Source organism: Vanacampus margaritifer, chromosome 14, assembly GCF_051991255.1.
Source record: "Vanacampus margaritifer isolate UIUO_Vmar chromosome 14, RoL_Vmar_1.0, whole genome shotgun sequence".
NCBI lineage: Eukaryota > Metazoa > Chordata > Actinopteri > Syngnathiformes > Syngnathidae > Vanacampus > Vanacampus margaritifer.
The window spans coordinates 638,616-666,017 of NC_135445.1; the positions used below are offsets into that span (position 1 = coordinate 638,616).

Consider the following 27,402-nt stretch of genomic DNA (forward strand, 5'->3'; position numbering starts at 1 on the left):
CGATCGGTGACGTTTGGCGTCATGTGACGAGGCCGCTTGGCGTCATGTGACGAGGCCGCTTGGCGTCATGTGACGAGGCCGCTTGGCGTCATGTGAGCACGCGTCTTCAGACGCTGTTTATTGATGACAAGACAACATGCATCACAAGACCAAGGAACGCCGGATGGAACCCGTCCGGCGACGCGGAGGCCGTCCCCCGGAGGAGGTCGGAGGAGAAAGTGGCGCGGACGCGGGTGAGCCGAGCGCCATTTTCAGTCATCGAAGCGTCCGCCGCTGTCGTCGTCGAGCAGAAGATGCCAGCGTTCGATCTTCTTGTCTTTGTTCTTCAGGCATTCGTACCAGTGCTTCAGGCACTCGCCTTCCGCTTGGATGCCCAACCGGCAGCCGCCTGCGCGCAAACACGCCGGCCGGTTAGCCGCCGTTAGCATGTCGGCCTCGGCGCAAGGCGCTAAAACGCGGCGGCTCACCGATGAAGTCGTTGGACTTGCCCACGTCGTAGTCCCACACCGAAATGTCCAGCGTCTTCTTGGCCAGCTCGCCGTGCTTGATTTCAAAAGCGAACTCCTGCCAACATGACGACATTCATTCATTCACTCACTCATATTCAGACTTTCAGACATACAGTACATTCACTCACTTGTGCATTCATCTATTCTTTCAATCATTCATTCACTCATGAAGTGGGTCAATCGCCCATTCATTTATGCATACACTCATTCAGTCACACACTCAATCATTCATTGCTTATTCATTCACTCAGTCATTCAGAGACCTTCACTCATTAATTTACTCATTCTGTAACTCACTCACTAATACATTCAGTAATTCAGCTTTTCAAATGTAAATTCAATCACTCACTCAGTAATGCATTGATTTATTCATTCAATCATTCAGTCACTCATTCATTTAACTATTTACACTTTTGTTAAATCTGTCACACACTCATTCTTTCATACGCTCACTCATACATTTGATTCATTCTGTCTCCCATCCATTCCTTTTTCATATATACTCATTCATTCATTCATTCACACATACAATCATTTATACTTTCGCTCAGACACTCATTTATTCATTGATGAATTCACTCACTCAGCCATTCAAACAGTCATTCCTTTAGTCATGTATTCATCAAATCACTCACTCAAGAATTCATACATTCATTGATTCATTCATGTCATGTGAAGTCATACAATCATTCACTCATCTGACCTCCTGGAACTCAGGATTGAGAGTTTTCTTCTTGATCTGCGTCTTGTTCTTGCCTTTCTTTCCCATGTCAGGCTTCAGAGACCTGAATGGGACGCCATGAAAGTGAAGGGGTGAATGTGACAAGAGATGACAGGATGAAGTTGAAAGTGAAACGGTGAGATGGAGATGAGAGGGTGAAAGTGAGAGGGAGCGGGTTCAGAGTTAGAGAGTGAAGATGAGAAGACGAGCGAGAGCGTGAAAGGATGAAAATGAGAGGGTGAACGTGAGAGCGTACAAGTGAGATGGTCAAGGTTCGGAGTTAGCAGATGGAAGTGAGAGGACAAGCTAAGCAATTAAGAATAAAGCTGAGACGATAAAGGTGAGAGGGTGAATGACGAGCGCGTGTGTTTGTCGTACACTTTGACAAAAGGGTCCGAGTATCCGTTGGCGTCCATGGCGGCCAGGTGGGCACATCGGACCACGCCCACAATCAGACGACCTTGGCTGCTGTCGTACCTCAGAGACACCAGGATGCGACCTCGCTCCTCGCGCTCCTCGCCCTCGCGCGCCTACGCGCGCACAAACGCCAGGAAAAAAAAGATGTCGTCATATTTCTTCGTTTTTAGTTGACTTTTTGGAAAAGGCTGCATTTTTTTTGATGAATTTTGCTGCCATTCATTTGTGATGAAAGGAACATTTGGCGAGTGTTTTGACAACCAGATGTTTCTTACGTCATCCTCATAGAGCGCCATTCCTCGAGATTGACCTCCCACCATTTTCTTCACCTGCCAATAAAAAAAAAGAGAGTGAGAAACGCTACTTTGCAGAGAAACAGCGCCGTCTGCTGGCTGTGATGTGGCAGTGTGCCTTCGGCCCCGAATTTAGTCTCTCTGCTCTCCTGTGGCTCCCGGGCCATCTCTAAATAATATTCTTCAAATGAATTCATGCTTAATATAATCATTAAATAGTTCCAAAAAAGTCCCAAAAGTGACCATAAAGTGTCTAAAAAGGAAATGCAGAAAAATACCATAACATTTCCATGAATTTGTCAAAAACAGACAATTGAATAAAAAAATTTTTTTCTAAAAGTAACCTAAAATATCCCAAAACAAAAGAAAGGAAGAAAATTACCATCAATTATTTTGGGAATTGCCTAAAATAATAATAATAATAATAAGGCAGAAAAGAAAACATTCAAAAAGTATCTATAAAAAACAAGAGGATTTCACAAAAATGACCATAAAATGTCCACAAAATGTCCCTAAATGTCTGAAAATTGCTAGCAAAAAAATGTCCAAATAAAGGAAGAGAGCTTGCAGAGAATGAGCGTGTCCATAAACAGACATTTGACAGAAAGTCTGAAAAAAATTCAAATGTATGAAAAAAAAAAGTATGAAAAATTACCACAAAAAATCTAAATAAAATACAAAAGGGAGAAGAAAATGAATGTCTTGTCAATATTAAAAGTATAAACATTTAACACACAATTTCCTTCATAACAATCTTGAAACGTTTTGCGTCTCCTGACAGATTTTTATTTTGTTATTTAGTTGGCCTAAATTGTCTACAATTGCACATTTTTGACACCAAGTAAGAAGCGGCGAGCCGGTTGGAGGTTCAAGTGAAGTTCAAACGAAGTATTTGCCACCCGCCAATCGTACCGCAACGACTCTCTCCAAGCACACGTTGAATTTTTTCTTCTGGTTGAACTTGAGTTTCTTGAGCGCCACTCGCGTCTCGCCGATGAACTCGTTGTGTCCGAACTTGTCCTCGTCGCTCACCGACAGCCTGAAGGACCAAAAATTGACGGGAAATTGACTGACTTTAATTCAAGCTCGTACACGAAGCCCAAAAAAAATCAAGCAGGCAAACTCATCATTGGCCAAACGCACGATGGTGGCGGGAGAAAAAGTGGGCGTACCGCAAAGTTTTTCGGGCCATTTCGTCCTCGGTGATGCCGTGGTAGACCAGAGTCTCGTTCCATGTTGGGTTCAGGGTGTTCTTCAATGTTTTGGTGCGAAGCTTGTTGGACTGCACCACATAAGACAGACACCAACTTCACCACTTTTCGGTCATCAATATGAAATGTCAGCCAACAGCACAACCTGGTGGCTGCGAGAGGTACTGCCCCGGATGCGCAAAACTTCAAGACAAGTAGCCCATAAATGGTTGACTTTCAGCTTGTCCTATCAACATCACGTTTGAAAAACAAAGAAAATGGCGCCATCTGGTGGCTCTGGTGGGGCACTGCACCTCTTGCTCGAATGCGTCGTAATTCGTCACCACTATGTGAAGTGGCACATATTGTGCCAAAAGTTTTCAAGCTTACTGCTAAATAATGGAGCTAGCGGCGCTAACAAGAAGTCTTAAAAAAGATGCTTGATTATGTACGCGGGCTGATGACGTCGTGCCCCTGGACATCACAACTGACAGGAACAGGAAGTTGAATACACACTGCTAAGAAAATGGCACAGAATTAAAACTGTGAGGACTAACAAACATTTTATATTTTCACATCTGAATCACATAAGCACATTTGTTAATAAAAACAGCGCCATCTGGTGGTTCTGCCGGGGCACTGCGGCTCCTTTCGCATTTCTACACAAGTTGTTTTTTCACACGCTACATACATAAGCTAGCTAGCGATTAGCATCACGTGGTTGCTATGGCAACGGACGGCTACCTTGCTGGCGCCCGGCAGCAGGTGCAGCTTGACGTACGGGTCCGACAGGCCGTTGGAGTCCATCGGCTTTAAGCCCTGACGCAAGTATAAACAAACACACAAAAAAAAGATCAATAAAATGCTTTTTTGTGGATGAAATACATACAAAGAAACATAAAGCACTTTCGAATTGAAGAAATCAAAACAGAATTATAAATATATATAAAATATATATATATAATATATATATTATATATAAATATAAATAAGTATATTTATATATAAAGTGAAAATAAATGATAACATTTTAAAAATGAGATTGAAAAAATAAATACAAAAATAAATATAGAAATAGAATTAAATAATCGATAAATAAAAATGCTCTTGTTCTCATATTTAATTATTTCATGCTGTAGACGCTGTCAGCATGAAATGTGTCATGGAATGTTATTCAAATGAGGGGGCGGGGCCTAAGTGTCTATCTAAAAGTAAAAAACATTTGAATTGAGTACAGCTGACCCCCGCATTTTTGGGGTTCTGTATGCACAGATTTGGTTTTTAATATTCCTTTTTATTCAAATACAAATTTAAGCCCCTCCATTATGCATTTTTAAACACAAAAATTGGGTTCGAATGATTTTTTTTTGCAATGCAATTTTGATGACGTGGATGATTTGCAAATGTTCACTACTTGTGGCTGCTGAGTATAAAAACATTTTCATGGAGAAAAAAAAGAAAGCACATTAGCATGAAATGAATAGAAGGTAAAGACTGTGCGTACCTTAGCCTTGATGACGCAACACTGCAGCTGGTGGCCATCTTGCTTGTAGTGCAAACTGAATTCCAAACTTCCCAGCGTGGCTTTTTGGCCGGACAGCAAAAAGAACAAAATGAGACCAAAAAACGCCAACACCAAAGCCAGGAAACGCCGTCTCACTTGCGTCGTCGGAGTCTTCGTCCGTTTCGTCATCTTCGTCTTCCCGCGACGTTACATCGGCAGGGGGTCTCGCAGTTGGGGGCGGGGCTTCCCTTATGCTTGCGCTTGACGTCGGGAGCGCGACAGACGCTGCTTTTTTCTTCTCCTGAGCGGTGGATGGATGGCAAACTGTGTGTGCGTGTAGATATAATATTAATATAATACAATATAATATGATATGATATAATATAATATAATATAATATAATATAATACAATATAATATAATATAATATAATATAATATAATATAATATAATATTAATATAATACAATATAATATGATATAATATGATATAATATAATATAATATAATATAATACAATACAATACAATACAATACAATACAATACAATACAATACAATACAATACAATACAATATAATATAATATAATATAATATAATATAATATAATATAATATAATATAATATAATATAATATAATATAGTATAATATACTATAATATAATATAATATAATATAATATAATATAATACAATATAATACAATATAATATAATACAATATAATATAATATAATATAGTATAATATACTATAATATAATATAATATAATATAATATAATATAATATAATACAATATAATATAATATAATACAATATAATATAATATAATACAATATAATATAATATAATATACTATAATATACTATAATATAATATAATATAATATAATATAATATAATATAATATAATATAATATAATATAATATAATACAATACAATACGATATAATATAATATAATATAATATAATATACTATAATACAATACAATACAATACAATACAATACAATACAATATAATATAATATAATATAATATAATATAATATACAATACAATACAATATAATATGATACGATATGATACGATACGATATAATATAATATAATATAAAATACTATAATATAATATAATATACTATAATATAATATAATATAATACTATATAATATAATATAATATATTTAAGATGCCCAGGGTCGGGCATCTTAAAAACCGAGCGGGCCACAATTTTAGGACCACACGCTTCCTCTTTTTCCGATATGGACAAAATATGATAATATGTGCAAAATATCTGCTCAACAGTACATTCGCACCCGAGCTAATTAGCGCAGCTACCTACCAGGCTGATGAGGTGGCGGCGCCTGCACGGCTCCATCGGCGGCGTCCGGGCCGGCGAGCGGCGGCCCGGTTAGAGGCAGCGGGCCGGGGAGGACGCGGGGGCCCGGGCCCTTAAAGAACCAGGCCCCGGAACGCTTCTGCACCTGCACGGAGGAAATGAGCACAAGGAGCGTGAGGCCGGACGGCGCCGGAGTGGTGCCGGTTGTCGGCGGGCACTCGCGGACTTCTTGGTGTTGCTTGCAGATGGGACACAAGCACGACGACGTGGAGTCGCTTCGGACGGCGCAAGCGTCGCACACTTGCTGCAAACACAACAACAAGGTCACACTAGCTTCAAACGGGATCCATTCATTGGAAACGTTGCAATCAAAAACGGACCCCAAATCGACTGAAGAAACGACACTTTGACACAATCAAAAGTCGCCATTTTATAACTTAAAGTACAGCCATTCATAATAGCTAAATCCCTGGCAACAAAAGTGAGTAAACCCCTAAGTGAAAAAAGTGCTTGTGTTTGTGCGGCGATGATGTCACTCGTACTTTCCTGCAGCGGACACAAAGGGCGGCTGTGACGCCGCCCGCCCCAAAGGTGGCGCTGCAAAGCAGACAAGCCGAACGTCCGTCCCCGCACGCCGTCCTCCGAGCGTCCTCCAGACGGATGGACAGGAGACTGTGTGGCACGCACGCACGCACGCACGCACGCACGCACGCACGCACGCACGCAACATTCATCAATAGATGAAATCATGGTGAGATGATGAATGCAGACACGCAGGCTTGATGGATGACGGACGGACGAATGAACAAATTCATGCCTGACAGATGAAGGAGTGAATGATTGGATGAGTGAAAGCATGATGGGTGGATATATGAATGAGTGATGGATGGATAATGAATGAATGCATATATGCTGATGAATGAATGAATTATGAACAAACACATGTTAGATGATGAATGGATAAATGTATGTACGCCCTGCATGATTGATGGATAAGTGAATTCATGTATGAAGATGGATGATGGCTAGATGAATGAGTGAATGATTAGATGAGTGAAAACATGCTGGATAGATGAATGAATAAATACATGATGGGTGATTCATATCTAAACGAATGTATGCAGCTTGGATGTATGGATGAAGGAATGCATTTATGGTGATGAATGAATGCATGAAAGATATATGATGAATGAATACATGATGATGAACTGGATGGATGGATGAATAATGAACAAATGATTGACAGATGGCTGAATGAGAACGTAAGGACGACGAATGGATGAACTGATGATGATGAATGGATGATGGATGAATGAATGCATGAATGCCGCATGGCTAACGAATGGACGCATGACGGATATGCTGCATGGTGAGGAATGTTGAATAATCAGAATAATAGACAATTGAATAACTGACATGAAAGGACAGACGAATGAACACATGATGGATGAATAAATGAATACAAAATGGACAGATGATGGCTGGTGGCTGACGGTGACGATGATGATGATCTCACTGTATGCGTTGCTGCTCAATGTCGTCCATCTTGGCGGCGCGGGCCAGCACGTCGTTGATGATCTGCTTCTCCTCGTCGGTCAGCTCCTCGCCGGGGTCAAGGGGAGGGGGAGGGGGAGGCGGTGGGGGGGCACCGCACCCGCTCATCATCGTGCCGGACCTTGAACGCAACACGCACACACAATCAACAGACACAAAAATATACAAAGATTGCAAAGTTGAATGGAAAAGCCATCGGCTCCTGCAGCTTCGAGTCACAAACAACATCGCAGCACGCAAACACACGCCGTCTCCGCAACGCCGCCTCGTTCACAATCAATGAGCGTCTCTCTGCCGGGTGAAAGCTAATATAAAAGTAGTACTTTGGTGCCATCTACATGTCATTTTTGTGGGTTGGGGAGCAATTTTTGGGGGGATTTTCACTCCCCTTTTGGAGATTTGGGGAAGCAACCCAAGTGAGGCTGGCTATGAATTGTAATTGCCGCCACCTACAGGACTGGAGTGGAAGTGAATTTTGAGCCAGTCATATTGAAGAATGCAAAGAGAGCAGCCGCACGTCCTTGACGCCTCTTGAAAGACGAGCTCGTTAGTGTCTTTTCTTGTGGTTTTTTCGTCTTCCTCCCTCGACATGTCCGTCGGCGTCTGATTGTTAACTTCCTGACAGCCCGACCTCGCTACCGCTAATGACTTACATGTCAATGACGATCTCTCACAAACCCGTGTCCATTTTGTCGTCATCGTCATCATCGTCGTCGGCATCCTTATCGTCATAATGGCGGTCGACGTCTTCATTGACAACAGCGACCATGACAACGTTGAAGCTGATAATGATGACGAGGCAACAAAAATAATCCATGATGTCGTTTTGTCATTATCGCAATTGTCGTCTTTGTCGCTGAAGCCATCATCGTTGTCGTCATCATCATCATTGTCGTCATCGTCGTCGCCGCCGTCATCGCCGTCGTCGTCGTTGTCGTCTCGTCGTCATCATCGTCGTGTCGTCGTCATCATCGTCATTGTCGTCGTCGTCGCCGTCGTCGTCGCCGTGGTCGTCATTGTCGTCGCCGTCGTCTCGTCGCCGTGTCGTCGTCGTCGTCATCGTCGTCGTCGTCGTTGTCGTCGTCGTCATGGCGGGGCCCCCCGTGACATTTCGGCTCCTCGCTTCGCTAACGTGCCGCTGACCTTTATCTTTTTCTCGCCTGCTCCTCCCGTCGAGAAATGTCAGGGGTTGCCCGGTGGTGCACAATGTGCCGCTTTGATTGACAGACGTGCGCGTGTGCGTGCGCGTGTGCGTGCGTGTGCGCGCGCTCCTGGGGGGCTTTGAAGAGGAAGGTGGCATCAGCGGCAAAGATGACAGGGAATCGCCGTTCTGGCACTCAAACACACACGCACGCACTCGTGTTCACGTTGCGTGCGTGAGAGAACAATTTGTGTTGTCTGAGAGCATTTCAGTGGAGTGGGAGCAAAAGAATGTTTTTCGTAATGTGTGAGAGTGTTTCAGTTGCGTAACGTTGATAGTAATATTTAAAAGTATCCCTGAATGATGTCGCTGACGCTCACTGAAAAACTCTCACGTAAGCTAACTGCTAACCGTCGGGATAAGATGATAAAAATGAAGATCTAAAAATATGTCCAGGTGTTATTTTGGGGGGTGTAGAAGGGTTCAGCAGATGTGTGTTGCCTAACCAAACGGGTTGAATCCATGTTGCCGTGTTGATGTTAAGAGAAGAACGCGCGTTAGCCGTGAGCTAGCAGCGGCTGCTCACTATCTGGCAGGCTGTCAGTCACGTGGCAGCACAGGTGGCTCATTATTTAGCAACATGGGATGGTCAGAATATCAAGCCATTAAGGACGATCAAAAACGGGGTTTTGTTTGTAGCGAAGTACTTGATGTTAGTTTTCAATTGTTGCTGACCTTCCGAAACAAGTTTTTAGTCATTAATGACCATCTGAAATTGGTTTTAATTTGTTGTTGACTGTCGGAAACGAGTTCTGATTTGCTTCAGACCGCCTGAAACGGGTTAACATTTGGTCACCATCCGGTTGGGGATCATCGTTAGGAGTCTGTTGCCGACCGGCGTTTCTTGCCAATGATCCAGTCTGGCCCGGTGAGGTCACGTTGCTCGCTTGGGCTTCAGGAACGACATGTTGCTGCAGGACATGTGACGCGGGCATCGACTGCGCTTCCAGGGGACAAATGTTCTCAACGTGAGGTCGCGACCCCCCTCAAAGCCCGTCGACTTTCACCAGAGACGCCAAGGACGCCTTGTGATTTACGTCCTCATCTTATAGACGACCTACACCGAGCGGACATCGTGACCTCATACGTGTACTGTGTGTGCGTGTGTGTGAGATGACGTCCAGATGGCACTGAGTGATGACGCTAACACCCGCTTACACTTGTTCCAAGTACGTCGGCATCACTTAACCGACGTCATCCGGCATAATCGCTTGACTAATGTCATTCAGCATCTTCACTTAACCGCCGTCATCTTGCATTATCGTTTCAGCGTCGTCATCACTTAGCTGCCATCGGTGAGCATCATCATCTCGCTGCATCACCGCTGTCACGTCACCACCGTCATCCGGCATCAAGTTGTTGCCGTCATCCAGCATCATCAATTAATTGCTGTCATTCAGCATCATCTTTTCACAATCATCATCCAGCATGAATTAATTTCCATCATCCAGCATCATCAATTTACTGCTTTCATCCGGCATCTTCGCTTGACCGTCACCATCGGACTTTCACGTCAGCACTGCACCAGCATCATCCGGCATCGCCGCTTCCCCCCCGCAAAGCTCTCCTCCCTTGAACGCCGTCATCCAGCATCATCGAGTAACCGCCGGCACGCGGCAGCATCCCCTCGCTGCTGTCATCACGTGAGCGATGTCATCCAGCATTAACGGCGAGGGGATGCTTGACTGTCAAACACACTCTAACGAGAAGTTCCGGCAAACATTTTGGCTTCATGAGGGAACTGCAGGCCAACGCACGCACGCACGCACGCGCGCACGCACGCACGCACGCGGTGAATGCAAGGTGGGTGAAAGGAGCTTATCCCAGCATTTCTTTTTTTCTTTTTTTTTTGTTCTGGCCGACTTCCTGGTTGCACGTGGGTGACCGACAGATTGAAACATCAGCTTGAATTCATTTAATAAATTAATCCTTCAATGGCCTAATTAAAGTGCAGGCGGGAGAACTCATCACAAGATTTTTTTTTTGGGGCCGCAAATGCATTGAAAAGTTTATTAAAAGCAGCAAATGCAGACCTCGGACACTAGTGGAATTATCAATCGGCGAGCAAGGAGGAAAAAGTCAAAGTCAATATGAGGTATTACGCCACAGCGTTGATATGATTAGCATTAGCATTAGCGCTACAGCTATCGTTCCCATGACAACATCGGCAGCTTTTCTGATAATCACGTCACTTGTGAAATGACAGAGCTGGAAATTAAAATCATCCATGCAAGACATTCTACTTCAAAGTTATTGCTGACAATATCAATCTTTAGAACGCTAAATTTGACAAAATCGCGTTTGGGACATTTAACCACATTGTTGAAGAATCGATTCGCTAACATAAAAACAAAAGTCAGAGTTGAACAAGACTGATTACGACGCTTAATTTGAGGTATTACACTATGAGGTTTATTACATAACAAGGTTAGCGTTAGCATCATCGCTACAGCTACAGCATCTTTTATGAAAATCATATCATCTGTAAAATGACGGTCTTGGAAGTTCATTTAATGCATGTAAGACATCCCGGTTCAAAATTCTTGTCGACAGTAACCATTTTAGAACGATCAAATCGACAAAATCTTCCACGGATCGCGGCAGAATCGATTAGCTAACATAGAAGCAAAAGTCACATCAACTCTGATGGGGACGTTTAATTTGAGCTATTACACGACCTCGCGTGCTACATAACAAAGTTAGCGTTGTTAGCGCTGTCATTCGCCTTCAAAACAAAACTGACTAGGTAAGCAATGTAAGCAACATACTTGTGCTATAAAATAGCCAAATCTAGTTTTGCTTTTTGTTGTAGATCAAAACTTTGCATCCTTCTCCATATCTTGAAGCTAGCAATGTTAGCGCAAGGCGCGCGCCGCGTAGCCTACCAGGCAAGTGGGTCAAGAGCAGGATTGTCGGGAGCGTGGGAAGGAGCAGGTCGATCAATAACGCCTCAAAGAAAACGATCGGTGAAAATTGATCACCATCAAAGTCTTTCATCCTCATTTTCATTCTCCTCCACGTCCACCTCGGCTTCCTCTTCTTCTTCATTTCACTCCTCTTCTCTCTAACCCTCGTCATCCTTTTCTGCTTCTCCTCATTCTCGTCTTTCTCCTCAGAACCGCCAAAAGCGTTTCGTCTTATTGTGCACTTTCCTCCTCCTCGTCCTCCGCCCGCAAACGTTTTTTTTTTCCCCTGGACTGGCGTCTCTCTTCCCTTTGCGCCTCCCGCTTCAATTTCCCGACAAACATCTTTGCTGACATCCAAATTTGCTTCTTGAATGTTAGCTTAGCATCAAGTGTGTGTGTGTGTGTGTGTGTGTGTGTGTGTGTGGGGGGGGGGGGGGGGGCGAGGTCACCCGGACTCGTGCATAAACACTTTATTGTTACATAACGTGATCATCAAGTGGAGCAATAAAAACGACACGGATAAACGCTAGCTTTTTAAGATGGCGTCATTTAGCATAAAAAGATGGTTTGATCACGTGAGGAGATTCAGGAAGCCCGCAACACAGCTAATGTGCTAACTTTTGTATTCCTGAAGTTTTGCGTAAGTTAGCCTAGCTTAGCGTAAAGCGACGGTTGCACTCTATAGTGTAACGAACAGGCTTGGGGGAGTAACGGAACACACGTCGATTTGTTGCCAATAAACTCAATTAAGACGGTTAAAAATGGCACCAAGTGCACCTGTCGTTTTGTCACTTTTAAAAAAATGCTCGCAAGCTTTAGGGTGCGCAGTGACGCAAACACTTTCAAGGTTTCTATTCGCCGCCATTCAAATGACGGCGTTGTTTGGTAGCAAGTTTTTTTTTTTTTTTACTTGATTTTCACGCACGCGCAAACGTATGGCGCACTTGGTTTATTAGTGCATGCGTGAAATAAGCGACCATGAAATGTGCTTTTAAGGCTAGAATTTGTTCCTTTTCTCCCGATTCAATAGAAATCTATCGATCTGCATATGGCCTTCAATCAATCAATCAATCAACATGTCTGCACTGTACATGCATTTAAATAGTTGGCAATTATGCAAGGATTTTTGCCATTGGAATTTATTTCACAAATGTTGTTTTTATTTCCCTATTTCCCCTTTATTTTTATATTAAAATTATTATATTGAATGAACTAATTATTAACTAATAACCACATTGTCAAACGGTTCATTTGACACATTTGTATCATTAAGAATTTTTGTTGGATGAAATTCACCAATTCATTCAAAAACAAACAGTTTTACTGTACTATTTACAATCAAAGAACCAATTAGTTAATTGCAATACTCAATTCAAAAAATGATTCCATATGTTTTTAAATAGCTGATTTTAAGAAAAATGAAGATACTTTGCCAACAAGCCCTTCCGTTATCGCGCTTAAATATCACATAATGCGCTCAATCAAATGCTTGTTGAATTGTGTGGCGTTGAAGTCATCGATGAAAATAAATAAATAAGAAAGCAGCTTCGGCTCACCTGTCAGTCAAAATGTTGGCTTCATTCAGCGCGACGCTCGTCGACCGCCGCCGCCGCGTTTGCCTCTTCGCGCCCGACTCGCGTCTTCCTCTTGCTGCTGCTCTTCCTCCTTCTCCTCTTCCTCCTCCTCCTCCTCATCTGGCTCTCACGCTCCTTTTGAGCAAACGTGTCCTCTCGCATCTTGTCAACGGGACCCCCAGCCGCGAACCCCCGGCCATCTTCAGCCCCTCAACCTGTCCGCGACGTCATTCTTGTCTAGTAATGCGGGACATTATTTCTTTGTTTTCCAATGATAAGATCAATAAATACAAATACGGTATATTTAAGAATGGCGGCTTTCATTTCAAATAACTATAAGAAATAAAAATATGACATAGTATGTTAGACTGGGGTATTTAATCATTTAACAATAACTTATCATATTACAAGATAGGCCTTTGAAGTACTTTTTGTGTTTTGTTGTCGTCTACTTGAAAGCCAGCATGAATTTAGCACGCAAGTGTAGTTTTGTTGACAAATGACGTGCAATGACACGAATATCCGCCTGCGTGCTTTGCGGCCCTTTTTTGCACCAGGAAAGACTTTTCAGTCTATTTATTTTTATTTTTATTTTGTTGTGCGCGCAGCCCGAGGCCAAGCAGCTGCTTGCATTCTGTCAACACAATAAGCACACAATGCAAACGCAATCGCATCGCTACGCTGCAATTAGCTGTGACGTCATCCCGCTATTCAGCGCGGCGCACTTTCACCTGCAGCCATTTGACGTGAATGCGTCACGTGGACGTCTTCACGGGAACATTTGAAATCACCACAATTGTGCACGTCTGTTCGGCGGGTTGGCATAATCAACTAGCATGTGCACATTCAAAAACGGCTGTTTTGGCTACATCACAACATATTGATCGGGGCATGACGCAATCAAATAATCAATGGAAGCCGTCATCAAAGCTGCCGGATTCTCCATTTGCTCAAAAGGCCTCCCTGAACACTCGACGGCTTTTCACATCAAAACATCACCTTCAACTCTTTTGTCCGAGAGAGACAAGCTATGGTGGAGAAACCCTCGCCGTCGTAGCACTTTTGGACTTTCACGTATTCTATCGTATCGTTGATAAAGCCACAAACTGGATTTCCCTACTCTCGAATCGCGATTCGAACATCGTGAAACCAGATCGTCACTAAAATTGTCCACTTGATAAAAATCCCATCAGAGAATGATGTCCAAAAGACACAGGCTGCATTGTCACTAAAGTGACAGATGAGGTTGACCGATGACGATTAAATGCCAACTTAATGACGTGTGTGTGTGCGTGTGCGCGCGCGCGTCTGTGTGTACTGCGGGCACGTCACAAGGCATCACGTCGCGTCTCGGCCGTGGCGTCCTTTGGCAAATCTAACACACACACACAAAAAAAAATATATATTTATATATATCCGGGAGGTTTGACTGAAATACAAGACAGGAGAAGGAAAAAAAAGAAGGAAAAAATTGAAAGGAGACATTATTCAAACGTGTCTGTGGGAAAGCGAATGATTTGTGACGTCACAACAAACGAGAGCGGCCCATTTCAGGTGAAATTGTTTGCAAGCCGCAGGCGGCTACCAGAGACCTTCTCACAATGCTAACCCGATTAGCCACAAAATCGGATTGAACGCTTCACATCTGCTCCGCTTGTTGTCAATCATTGACTGGTCGCCCTCGTTTTTCTTTCGTCAATATCTTCATCTATCGTGTCTTTCATCCATTTTTTTAATATAGTGTTGAACACAAAAACGGGATTATAATGGCGTGGAAGTGATGGATAAGAAATGTGTATTTATGATACTCGATGGCAATAGTCGCGAGAAAAGTGCAAACACACAAATGACAAAGAACAGTGTTGTTTATTTTGTCAAAGGCATTTTGAAGCGATTGAAGGATGACGATTCATTTTGAAGCATAATAAGGCCTTCATTTCGGGAGACTTTTAAAAGGGACGCTCGACTTATTTAGCCATTTTCAGCAGGAAAAAAGTTCCTATTTTGTCTGCAGTTCATTTGCTAACGTCATCATTTTTCATGTACAATACTTTTCAAAACACTTTTTGACACATGCGGTTGACTGACGATGACGTCACGTGTGCTCAGGAAACCGTTAACGACCAATCAGCTCAGCTGTTGTCTGGGTTTGGTCATGTGACGCGAGCAAACCGAGCCTTGATTGGTTGTTACCCATTTCCTGAGCATGCGTGACGTCATCTTCAGTCAACAGTAAGAAAAAATGTATTTTTAAAGTTATCGCATTAAATCTCGACAACATCTGATCTTCTTATTGCTGAAAACGGCAAAATACGTCAAATATCCCTTGAAGGATCTGCCTTTCAAAACAACAAAATGGGTCTAATTTTTCTTGTAAACTCAACTTTATTTTTTTTTTATCTTACCAAGTCATTTAGTTTGGTCCACTTTTATATATATTTAAAAAAAAAAAAGAAGATAATAAATCAATAACTCCAAAACACAAACGTGAAATGAGGCAAGAGCTTGCCATTTATTCTTAGTGAGAACGTTAACGTGGTCAACTGCATTTTTTTTTTTTTTGTTTGCTGCTTTTTAATATTTATAATAAACACTCTTGTTGGTCGTGTGTGCGTGTCAAGAGAGAACACTATGCATATACATACACTTTCTAATTGGCAAGTAGATATGTTATTTTTTTTGTAAGTACATTCTGTTCATGTACAATATACACCTTCAAAAATAGACTTTAGTTGTTTTTTTTCTCTCCCCGCCGTCCAGAGTCACCTACGAGTGTTAAAGAGCGTTGCGGTTGCGGTCGCAGTCACGTGACGGCGCGGAAGGCACGTCCACGAGTTGACGCGTGGGGCGACGGTGAATGCGGACCGAGCCGTACCGGGGCGGCTCGAGGAATAGCGGCGTCGGTCGCTTCCTGCTGTCGGCCGCGCGGCGCGAAGGCGTAGTGAGGAAATCTCCAGGCCACGTTTGAAATGAGCGGATGACGAGAGGGCGAGAAGACCGATAGCGCTCGCTAGCCTAGCCTAGCCTAGCCTGGCGCCAACACACCTGAACACCTTCAAGGACATCCGGCTTTAGAGCCACGTCCCAGTTCGCACTAGGAACACAATGGCGGCACTTCCGACCTCTGGGTTTCACACATCAGCGCTGTTTCCGGTTGCTGTTTGTGACCGCGTCCCAATGCTTGCGCGTTCCCGTCGCGTGTATTGCGTCTGTCATTTCAGAGAGCTGAGACGCCCGACGGGAGCGCGCGGGTGGGGGTGCTCGTGTTGGAAGTCGGCCATCAGTGACCGGAAACGGCCCTGATGTGTGAAAGTCGGAAGTCCGCGGCCTCTACCCCATTCTGTGCACTTGAACAACTCATTTTGTCCCCGCCATGGCGAATGGCCACATATTTGCCCGAAGCCTTCACAGCGCCCGCCCTGGAAGAAATCCATCGCTATTTGCTGATAAACTCACTTTTTGTGCCAAAGCAGTTAATTCAGTTTGTGGTAAAAGGTTCTCGTTTAAGAACACACATTGCCAAGAAACCTTTTGCCTGCTGAATTTGTGCTAATAAAAGTATTGCTTTGGCGCCAATTAAGTCATTTGAGGAAGCTGAGAAGCTTCTTTAAGGCAAAAATAACACTCTGTTGCCAACTTGGTGCCAAACAATTACTTGGAAGGGAGTTGAGCTTCATTTAGACAAAAGTAGTGCTTTACCACCACCCAGTGGCATTGTGGCACCTATGGACTATGCTGACAAGTTCATTCATTAAGTTCAATTTGATGTCACTACTAGTGTCGTTTTTCATCTATCGTAACATGTAGTTGTCCCACTAGTATACCAAACTTGATCTACTAGTACAAGCAAAGAGTGTACTAGTACATGGACCTCAAGTTGGTTATCAAATAAATAGTCAAATGACTTTATTGAAAGCTGTTAGAGAAATTAATTAATAAGAAAATAATAACAATAATTGTGTGCCTTTGCCTGAACAATATCTTGTAATACCACCAAGTTCCTCAAGGGGCAACAGTAAGCCATGGAACCAAAAGGCTTTTTCTTTTTTTAAGTCATGTGCTTTTTTTCCGTTATAGTGTCTCAAGTGTGAGCAATAGTGTTGCAAGATAGCACATTTCCTTGGTGGGGTTAGTGTTAGCTTGTGGTTAGAGGAGTTAAGGGACTCTTGAGCGGCATGCTAAGCTAAGCCAAGCGATATCGGGCTTCTCGTCACCGTTGGCAACGGTGCGCGCAAGGCATTTAGTCACATGGTACGTAGATTTCAAACAAGACAACATACACCACTCACAAAGTTTGGGATGCTGCGCTTTGGGGTGAAAGTTCAGGTGAACTTGGTTTGACCTTGTGTAAACTTTGAAATGCATGCGTCCAAATGTTTCCGTACTTCCGTAGCACCACCTGCGGCAACATTCACAACTGCTTTCCGGAATTTTCCCTCCAAAGGCCAACAGCTGGCAAAAAGTTGTGACTGGCGTACGATATGCACTTAAAAGCAAACGTTTCGGCGACTGCCGACCAATCGGACGAGGCTCGCAAGCGCCGCGTGAACGGACGTTCGGCGGTGGACGTGAGCGGACGCGGGTTTTGTCTTCAAGGCAGTAGCGGCGAGGTCAGGTGTCCAATCGTCAGCCAATCGTCTGACGTTTGGCACACAACATTTCTCTGCTAACTCTACAAACAATCAAAACGTTTTGCTTTTGTTAAAAAAAAAATTTAAAAAAGAGAAGAAAATGGGGGCGGGCTTTGATGAAAGACAAACTGGTTGGTGGGGATTTGGCGCCGCTCGGTGGCCGGCGTGAGCATCACAGTGATTTGGGCTTGGACTGGAGAGCCAAAAAGCTCCTCCCACTCTCTCTCTCTCTCTGTTTTTGTTGTACTGTGGCGGCGATGTCCCGTTGTGGGCGGCGCGTGAGGCTGGCGAAGTAACGGTGGGTCGTCAGGGGTCCTACGGGAGAAAAGGTTGGGCCGTGTGGCGAGCTGCTTCATACGACACAAAGTGCCACTGTTGGGAAACTCACGTGGAATGGCGGCGGATCTCATCTGAAGCTTTTCTGCTGCTGCATCAGGCCGACGTTCTCGTACACGCGCGAGTTGTCCTCACGCATCCTGACACACGAAAGGCGCCGATGAGCAAGCGACGGGGGAGGAGCCAAGTGCGCGGGTGCCGCAAGTCAGACTTACTCTGTGCAGGTGGCGGTGGGCAGCGGCGTGCACGGGGGGAGCGGACTCTGCTCGCCACCCGTGAGGTCTGACAGGGAATACTTGATGTTGGTGTACTCGCGACCTTTGATCTTACTTTTCTGGAAAGCACAAAAAAAAAAAAAGATCTATAAACAACAGTCAGGTCAGGCTTGGATTTTGATTTTTTTTTTTTTCTTAAACTGCATTTATAATATGTATTGTCGAATGTATAAAGGATGCTATGTTGTAAGATGTAAAGTAATTAGTTACTATCTATGTGTAGAAGTATTTATTGTAGTAGTATATTATAGGGCTGTGCACAATTATTACACTCCACAATTACAAAATCGTAATAATTGTAAAAAAAAAAAATATTATTAATACTAATTTTGAGTTGTTTAAATTTATACATTTACACAATCTTTTTAATTTTATTTTAAAATAACTCATTTAATAAATTTTGTTTCATTCAAAAGTAACTTGCATAATTATAGTGTTTCAAAGAATTTGGTTTGTCTTAATATTTTTTAAAGCTGTTCTTTAAAGTGATCTACAAATAAAAAGTGTAGTTGAATTGGGCAATACAACATCTGTTTTTATAACTCTCTAGAAGGAGGAAGAGGAGGAGGAAGAGGAGGAGGAAGAGGAGGAAGAGGAGGGACCTGCTCCTCCACAATGCGCCGCTGCAGCGTTTCAATGTAGTGTTGCACGGCCATGTAGATGAAGCGGTACTGAGCTTCCGTCTGGACCATCCCGGAGCGCTGAGAACGCACCATCTGGATGCTCTTGGGAACGTCGATGTCGCAATCCACACCTGGAACACACACACACCCACGTCATGCGTGCACACACACACACACACACACACACACACACAAACGTGCCGCACACACCTTTTTCTCTGATGACGTCGATGAGGATGTCGATGACGATGAAGGTCCCCGTCCTTCCGATCCCTGCACTGCCGACACCAGCGTAGCGGGTTAGCGCGCGTGCCCGGCGGCGCCCCCTACCGTCACAAATACGTACCTGCAGTGGACGGCGATGGGCCCGGCGTCCAGGATGCTCTCCTGCTTCAGGTTGACCTCCTCCAAGAAGTCCAGAACGCCGCCAGGGTCCGTGGGGACGCCGTGGTCGGGCCAGGCCCTGAAATGGTACTGCCAAACCGTGCGCTCCGTGTTGCCCTGCAGAAGAAAACAACATCGATCAAAATCGGCAACAAGATTGACAGCCTTTCGGTTCGAAAGGTTCAAAGAAGAAAAAACACAAACGTCACCTGTCCCACTTTGGAGAGTTTGAGTTCTCGGAGGATGTAGTCGTGCGCCGCCGTCTCTCGGACGTTGCGAACGCGCATGGCGCCGTATTCCTTCAGAGCCGACACGTCGGGCCAGTACTTCACGCATTTACTCTGTCAGCCATGAAAAAAATGGACAAATGGAAAGGAAGCAGAACAATCATTTGAAACGCAAATCAAATAGTAATAGTAAAAAGTATTTCAAATAAAACTATGATAGTGAAACTGTTTTTTTTAACTAGTGTGGTAGGAAATTTAACTACAAATTAGTTATCAAAATAAAATTCTAATTGTAAAGCCAAAAAGTAAAAATTCAAATAAAAAGTCATGTTTGAAGAACGCAGATTTGAAGGAGAAAAATTGTAATGAAACATTTAAATAACTCAAAAATGGTTTATTTTTATTTTTTAAATACATTTTAAGTGTTGTAAAAGAAACTACAAAACAAAAAAGTAAAAACAAGTGAGTTGATACGCATGTAAAAATGAAAAAAGCAAATATTTTAAGGAAATTGTAAAAAGTCAAAATTAGAACAACACAGTAAGCAAGAGTTAAAAAGTAAACATTTCAAGGGAATTGTTCATAAAAACACAGTGACAAAAAAAAGACAAGTAGAGTTTTAAAGGAAGTAGTAAAAAAAAAATTGAATGGAATATAAGAGTACTTAAACAATTTTAAAAATCAACTAAAACGAGGATAGTCAAAAAAGTACAAATACAAATTAACTCTTTGACTGCCAAAAACGTTAAATAACGTTTAGTAAAATCCTATGGAGGAGTGCCAAAGACGTTAAAATACGTTTTTTTTTTCAAAACAGAGGTGAAACTAACCATTTTCTATTGTTGATTACTGAAAAACGGAATAAGGTAAAAAAAACTTTTTTTTCTGATGAAAGATGAGAGTCCAATCTTTCATTTGGTAGTATGTGTGTTTCCATAGTCCAAACACATAATTTTCTGTGGACCTTGAAAGATCAGTCAAAAATGCTTAAATCGGCTGGCACCCACGGCATCCCTTTTCTGAAAACGTCTGGCAGTCAAAGAGTTAAGAAGTAAATAGAAAAGTGAATATTTGAAGGGAAAATGTGTGAAAATGAAAACGAAATGCTGGAAACGGCGATGGACGCGAGCGCCGTAAATCCCAAAAGCCCAAGTTGGCTCACCTTCCCTCGTTCCACCTCTTTGGTGGTCATGACGATGACGCGCGAGTTCTCCTGGAAGACCATCCGCCAGAAGTCGCTGATGCTGTTCTGCAGGCAGCCCTGAGTGGCGATGTACGACTTCTTGGGTTTGCCGCTGCTGACCTTGTTGTCCTGCTCGGGCTGAAGCCGCACAAAAGGCCGTCAGCCGTGACGCGGCGGCGGCGGCGGGAGCCACGGTGCGAGGACGGACGGCCATTTACCACGCTAGGGGCCGCTACCATGATGATGTTGGCGTTGATGTAGTCCGAGCCCGCCTCGTTGGGGTCCCCGTCGGTCAGGACCACCCGCGTGTGGTCGACTGCGCGCAGGGAACAAAAAGGCAAAGTCGGGACGTCAGCCTACAATCGGGCGCCGTCCGAGCAATCGAGCACGTCCGCCATGTTGACTCACAAGGCAGGATGTTCTTGTATCGGTTCTTGTTCTTGTTCTCGGCCCGCTGGCCCTCTTTGCGGCTGTACAGCAGCTTGCACTCCTGCTGCTGTAAAGTCTGCGTGCCGGCAAAACCATTTGAGGCCTCGTCGGACATTCTCGCAAAATGTCGACGCGTGCGACGGCCGGAAGCCTCACCTCAAACTCCTCCCAAAAGCCTTGCTTGACTTTGTCCGTGGCCTCCGCCAGCTTGCTCAACTCCCGCACGCGACTTTCGATCTCAGCGGCGTTGATGCGAGTGGTGTTGAGGGGCTGCCAAAAGCGACGGCGGGCAAATCAAGAGACACACAAGCGGCGTCGGTTGCTTCCTTCCCGCGAGACGGCGACGCTACCTGCTTGAGCTGCAAGACGGTGCCGAGGGTCTCCACCATGGGGTTCTTCTTGTAGTGCTCCACCAGGTCTGTGAGGGAGTCAAACTTCTCGCCGCCGCCCACGTCGTACTTCAGGTCGTGCTGGCGAAAATAAAGGGGCAAAAAAGACAGATTTTAAAATGGTTGGAAAAAAACACTTCCAATTTCAATGAACTATTAAAAGCAGAACATTTGAGTAATAAAAGGTTCAAAAAGGGTAACAACATGAAGTGCAGGCCGACATTTGGGACACACCTCCTCATGCAATGCATTTTGTTGATTGTCACTGAAGACATCAAAACTCTGAATGAACACATGCGGAGTTATGAACTCAAAAACAAAAGATGAAATAATTGAAAACATGTTTCATATTCTACTCTTTGCTCTGATGATTTTTTTTCTGGACATTCCCTCCATGAGCTTCAAAAGTAGTCGCCTGTGGAGGCTATTTGGAAGAAACTACAATCGAAAACACGTTTTCAATGATTGCACTTTTTTCTTTTTGTGAAGTTCTTAACTCCACGTGTTCATTCTTCGTTGTGAGAATCTACAAAGAAAACATTCATGAGAAGACAGCATTGAACGAGATGCGCGTCCAAACGCTTGGCCTGTACGATCCCACTCATGGGTTTCCTGACAAATCCATACGGGTGGGCCGGGTCCGGATCCCCGAGCCCACCACACAATGGCGCCGATGGGCTGCATCCGAGCCGCCGCGGACCGGGGCTCACCTGGCATCGGATCATGACGTGCGTGACTTTGGGCTTGCTGTCGCTGCTGTCCGTCTTGTCGTCCCCCGTGCGCACCGACAGCACAAAGTCCCCGGGGTGGCTCTGGCTCTCTCGCACCAGGAAGCTGCCGTTCTTGCCTTTCTCCGTCAGGAGCTTCTCCGCCTCGCGGCCCGACAGGTGCCCGTGGAACCACCTGCAAGGACGGCGCCATTACGCACTCGCAGGCCACTTCGTCCGGGACACATTGAGAGACGAAGCTTGCGAATGTCTCGTTATGATACGACTGCAATTACAAGCATTCCGACAATTTGAAATTGAACAGCGTCTCGAGGCGATCAATCAATTATCAAAATTGTTATGGATTTTTAAAAAGAATTGAATCCATTAGTTGTCGATGGATCCTAGCACCTCTAGTGACAATCCTTAAAAATGACACGTCGACAGTCACCTTCGTCAAAGAAGTTGAGATTGTTTTGCCGTTTTCCCATTTGAATATTTAACGGCGCTTGATCAATATGTGTTCCGCGTGGCTGCGCGGCGGGCTGACCTCTCCGACGTGGGGTCGGCACAATTGAGCGGATACTTGAGCTCGATGACGTCGCCGTTCTTCTCCTTGAGCTGGCCGTGGTGCTCCATGTAGTACTGCACCAGCTCGGCCAGCGTGGCGAACTTCTCGCCGCCGTACAGGTCGTAGTAGTCGCCCGTGTTCTGGATCTTGATGTGGGTGACGGCGCCGTTCCGCCTGGGTGGGGAGCACGTTTGGTCAGGGATGGGCGAGTACCGATACCGAACGGGTATTTGGGATTGCAGCGTGACTGTTCGGTCCTTTGTTTTAAATAGACAAAAGCCTGACACCCCAAGTGATTACATTTGTGTGGTTTTACAATTTGTTTGACACTCGGGATACAAAAGTGTGATTTCAAATCTCTGCTGAAATTTCACACAATCTGGCTTTTAAATTGGCTTGGGAAATAAAAACAGTGACCCGAAGCTGCATTCGTTTCAAACGTTAACGTGAAGCATTTTGTCTTCTTTTTTTTTTTTGCTGAAACTGCTGCTGAGTCACTGTCGCCGTCCCGCACTGTCATCTGAGAAAACGGGTAAAAAAAAATTAAAAAGGAGAACTTGCAGGTCTGGTGTTCAAATATGACTTGTCGTTAGCCGTTAGCATGACCTCGAGATCAGCAGAGACGCAGATGAGCAAAACAACAAACGCTAACGTATATCAGTGTTTCCCACACCATGTTATTACTTGGGTGGGTCACCCAAGTAAATTAGCCACCACTTAAGGAGTTTTCAAGAAAATGTATTAAACATATATTTTTAAAGAAAAAAAAAAAGTGTCGCGACAGGATATACCGCATGTAACGTTAGCCGTCACTCACTTGTGGATCGAGAGGCTAAAGGAGACACAGTAACAGGACTGAGACACCTCCTGTCTAAGCCGCCTCCCATCCCCACCGCCGGAGGCCACCCACCCAAGTCGATTTCAAATCTGTGGGAAACACTGGTATAGGATCAAAGTCATCCAGATCTCCCTCGACTGAGTTTTTTAACATTTCCAGAAAACAAAACAAAAAAAGCCCACAGGAAATTCAACAAACATCACCTGCATGACTAACAATTTAACACACAAATAAAAATGTTATCAAGTATGTTAGTATTGTTTGTTGACATTGTGGCAGTAAGTCGAGAATGATGCAATTTAGGCTAATGATATTTGGGGAAACGTAACTTTTTGCTATTTGTATTTTGCAGACTTGAAATGGCAGTCATGCGTCTACTAATAAGCTAGCAACCTATTTTTAGCTTTTTGGGTTATTTTAGACAGAATGCAACCTATTTATAGCAGAGAAGCAAAACCTCGGCTCTCTCACGTTCAGGAGGAAGGCGACGGAGTTACATTTTAAAGTCTGCTTTGTTTGCTTACGTGCTCACGTACAAAAACGCTTTTTAAATCGACTGCTAACACTTCAGTGACCGTGTTAGTTACGCATTACGAGCACGACAAACCTACGGCGTCAAAGTTGTGTGCGAGATCCTCACTCACCGCACTGACAGGGTGAAGTCTCCAGGGTTACTCTTGCTGGGTCTTGCCAAAAAGCTGCCATCCACGCCGCGAGTCAGCAGCAGGTTCTCCGCCTCGACACCCGTGATGTTAGGGTGGAACCACCTGTCAAGAAAAACAACAACAGTGTTATCAGCAGGGAAGTAACCATAATAGCAATATCGTGATATTGTGCAGATCCCGGGCACCCTCTGATGGTTAGTTTATGAGATCCGTTTCATTTGAATTAGGCATGTTTTGGCCACCTATGGCCAGATGAAGTGAAACCTCCACAAATGTACTCAATTCACAATGTGTGTGGCCATTAGCGAGTGCCTCAATATTAAAGGGATTACACCGTGTATTTTAAGCCCGTCCACAGTTAACTATGAGCATATAATGATGAAATCTTACCTTTGACACAATCGCAATGTATTTTTATATGAAATATTAGGTATTTTGCTGGCTCCATTTTCCAGGTAAAACGCCCGTTTGAGTAAAACCCCGCCTCTCCTCGTGGGGTTGCCGCGCCCCTCTGCTGCCAAGGAGCGCTGCAAGACCGGCCAATGTGAAAATTGGACGAATGTTCAATTCTTCAATAAACATTTGAAACAAAACACTCCTTGCCGCAAGAAATCGCAGTGGAGGAGGGGAGAAATAGGAGGGATTTTTTTTTTTTTTTAATGCCCGTGCGTGGGTCTCGAACTCAAGCCTGCTGCTCACAAGGCGAGCGTGCTAACCACTATACCATTCATGCAGTTATGCACAACAGTGCAATAAGTTTTACACAAATGGCAGCCAGAACCCTTTCTGGGATCAGCCAGAATTTGGGGATTTTAAGACGGCCAATTGTCATTGCACTTTGGCATTGCAAATGTGAAGGATCATTGATTGCTTTGAATTCATCTGGACAGAATGTTTATTGATACAGGCTACTTTCGTCAATAACCCATGGAGGGAGGTCTCAAAGAAAGTGGGCGTGTGTTTAGTCCGCAGAGTCGGCGCGGGGGTGGGGCCGCACGCAATGACGTCAAACCGTGCCAACGGCTCGTTTTCTCAGGTTGGGAGGGGCCGTTGTTTGGAGAGCAGAATAACCTCGACTTTCTCATACAGGGGCCAATGGAGGAAAACACAACTTTGGTCATGTTTTTGGTGAGGAATTAGTATTTGAACATGGCTAAAGGCTCCCAAAAGTTGATTTTTCATGTTGCAGTCCCTTTATTATTATAGGTTGTTTAAGTACATCGAGGTTAATGTTACCTGCACTATTTGAACTATATCTAGAATTGTGACCTCAGGTAATTTGCATTGTATAGACGAGACATTTAAAATAAAATGACTGACCAAGCCAATTTCTTTGTCTTTGCTGTTATGTACAAAACCGCAATATTGTGTTTTTTTCCCCCAATGACAATTTTTTACAGTATTGTGAGCTTATATATCACCAATCTCTCCACAATATCGTGATGATTATTGTATCGTGTCGTTTGTATACTGACTTTAATCAGGCCTATTTGACGCTGTCGTTCACACAGATGGGCTATTATGAGGGGTCAGAATTACACTAGCACTGTTTCTAAGTCCCAAGTCATTTTGCAGCTTGCGCCTCGTTGAAGGGCGCTTTTCTTCTTGCACATAAAGCCGCTCATAGTTGCTCTGTGGTTTATGTTGCCACATAACACTGACATCACGAGCCTTGCTCGGAGTTGAGAGTAGCGAACAAGAACGTTGCCAAGCATTAAGGAAGCCTTGGTTGTTTTGATTGCATTGATTGTTTACAATGCGGGGGGAATAGTAAACATGAAGTCACCGGTGTGGGCTAACGTTTTGCGGTGAGCTAGTAGCGGCTCCCACTTCGAGGTTGATTCGCGACATGTTGGCTGGAAAACTGCTCGGAGGGGTTGAAAGTTAAGATAGGTGGGCTCACGCCAGCGACGGACGTTGTTTTCCAGGGAAGTGCTTACCTCCGAGATGTCATTTTTTCCGCTCCTCACTTCCTTCCCCACTTGGCAGCTAGCAGTAGCTTTCCAGCAGCTAGGTGGCGAACCTTCGCGACTGTTTCCCCCTCCAGTCACTGGGAAAAGACGTTTATCGGCTCATATCCGACCAAAACGCGTGCCGAAATCACGGCATCGACAAAAAAGTGTAAGCAAGTACTACATAAAAAGCCTTTTCAGGCCTGTCCCGGAGACTTCAGAACAAGTCGATTGTTGGACGTCACCAAACCTGCGACAACTAAAGGGTACGTTGTATTTTTTTTCCCCCTGGTGCGGCCGCTTAACTGTGTTGCACCGCCCCTTTGCGTAGAACGAACGACTCATTGACAGTCGACACATCGGGCCAACGGCATGAGAAAATGGAACTCTCTTAAGGTCCCTCTGCGCATGCGCTAAATAAGTTATTGTATGTTTTCCAAGTGGACCTAAATGTGCAAAATGTTGGAACGCGTTTGTCATGCTCCACGAACAAAATACAATGTTCAGGTCCTCATTCGTTCCTTGAATTTGAGCAGAATGTAAGACAGGGTACATTTCAACACCATTAGAACAAAAAGACACCGTTCAAATGTTGCATCATTGGGGGTGCGTTGAATCTAAACACCGGTTGCCACCGTCGAATCTCAGCGCCCCCTTTGCGTTAAACCCATAACCGTCATAACCAGCTATTCTCGGATGCTCCGGGTAACTAGATGAGCAAATGAAAGACTTTTTGCAAAAAGAAAAATAAAGAAGAAAAAAGTATATCTTTTAGATGGCAAAAAGATAAATAAAATAAATTAATGACACTATTAAACCTAACCCATTTTTTTCTTCTAGTGATATATTTTTATGTTTGCTGGTCTTTTTTTAAATACAATATTTAAACCTATGCCCTTCGATTGGATGGCAAGCAGCGACCCTTGTGAGGACAAGCGGTTTAAAAAAAAGATGGATGGATGTTTAAACCTAACCCAAATATTTTTTT

At 44.0% G+C, this 27,402-nt stretch overlaps 2 protein-coding genes across 4 annotated transcripts; both read right to left on the reverse strand.

Moving 5' to 3' along the window:
• Window positions 1–88: 88 nt before the first annotated feature.
• rph3aa (rabphilin 3A homolog (mouse), a) lies at window positions 89–14,452 on the reverse strand. Of its 3 annotated transcripts, XM_077542262.1 has the most exons (15): window positions 13,187–14,452; window positions 7,486–7,644; window positions 6,512–6,641; window positions 6,196–6,273; window positions 5,973–6,114; window positions 4,791–4,958; window positions 4,635–4,714; window positions 3,875–3,949; window positions 3,113–3,222; window positions 2,853–2,979; window positions 1,923–1,976; window positions 1,609–1,760; window positions 1,213–1,294; window positions 468–564; window positions 89–388 (listed from the first exon to the last, which is right to left on the reverse strand). In XM_077542262.1, exons 2-15 carry the CDS (start codon window positions 7,632–7,634, stop codon window positions 252–254), a joined length of 1,581 nt encoding a protein of 526 aa, XP_077398388.1. In that variant the 5' UTR covers window positions 7,635–7,644; window positions 13,187–14,452; the 3' UTR covers window positions 89–251. The 3 variants fall into 3 exon arrangements, with proteins under 3 accessions (XP_077398388.1, XP_077398386.1, XP_077398387.1); XM_077542260.1 differs by having other exon boundaries at window positions 5,973–6,273; XM_077542261.1 differs by lacking the exon at window positions 13,187–14,452 and adding an exon at window positions 11,610–11,965 and having other exon boundaries at window positions 5,973–6,273.
• A 599-nt stretch (window positions 14,453–15,051) lies between these two features.
• Window positions 15,052–27,331, reverse strand: ptpn11a (protein tyrosine phosphatase non-receptor type 11a). The gene is made up of 16 exons (XM_077542258.1): window positions 26,403–27,331; window positions 24,442–24,564; window positions 22,939–23,133; window positions 22,392–22,584; window positions 21,643–21,762; window positions 21,449–21,562; window positions 21,272–21,368; window positions 21,082–21,179; window positions 20,843–21,001; window positions 19,663–19,794; window positions 19,416–19,570; window positions 19,280–19,347; window positions 19,049–19,200; window positions 18,387–18,505; window positions 18,224–18,311; window positions 15,052–18,150 (listed from the first exon to the last, which is right to left on the reverse strand). The coding sequence occupies exons 1-15, from the start codon at window positions 26,414–26,416 to the stop codon at window positions 18,242–18,244; spliced, it is 1,809 nt and encodes a 602-aa protein (XP_077398384.1). The 5' UTR covers window positions 26,417–27,331; the 3' UTR covers window positions 15,052–18,150; window positions 18,224–18,241.
• Window positions 27,332–27,402: the final 71 nt, after the last annotated feature.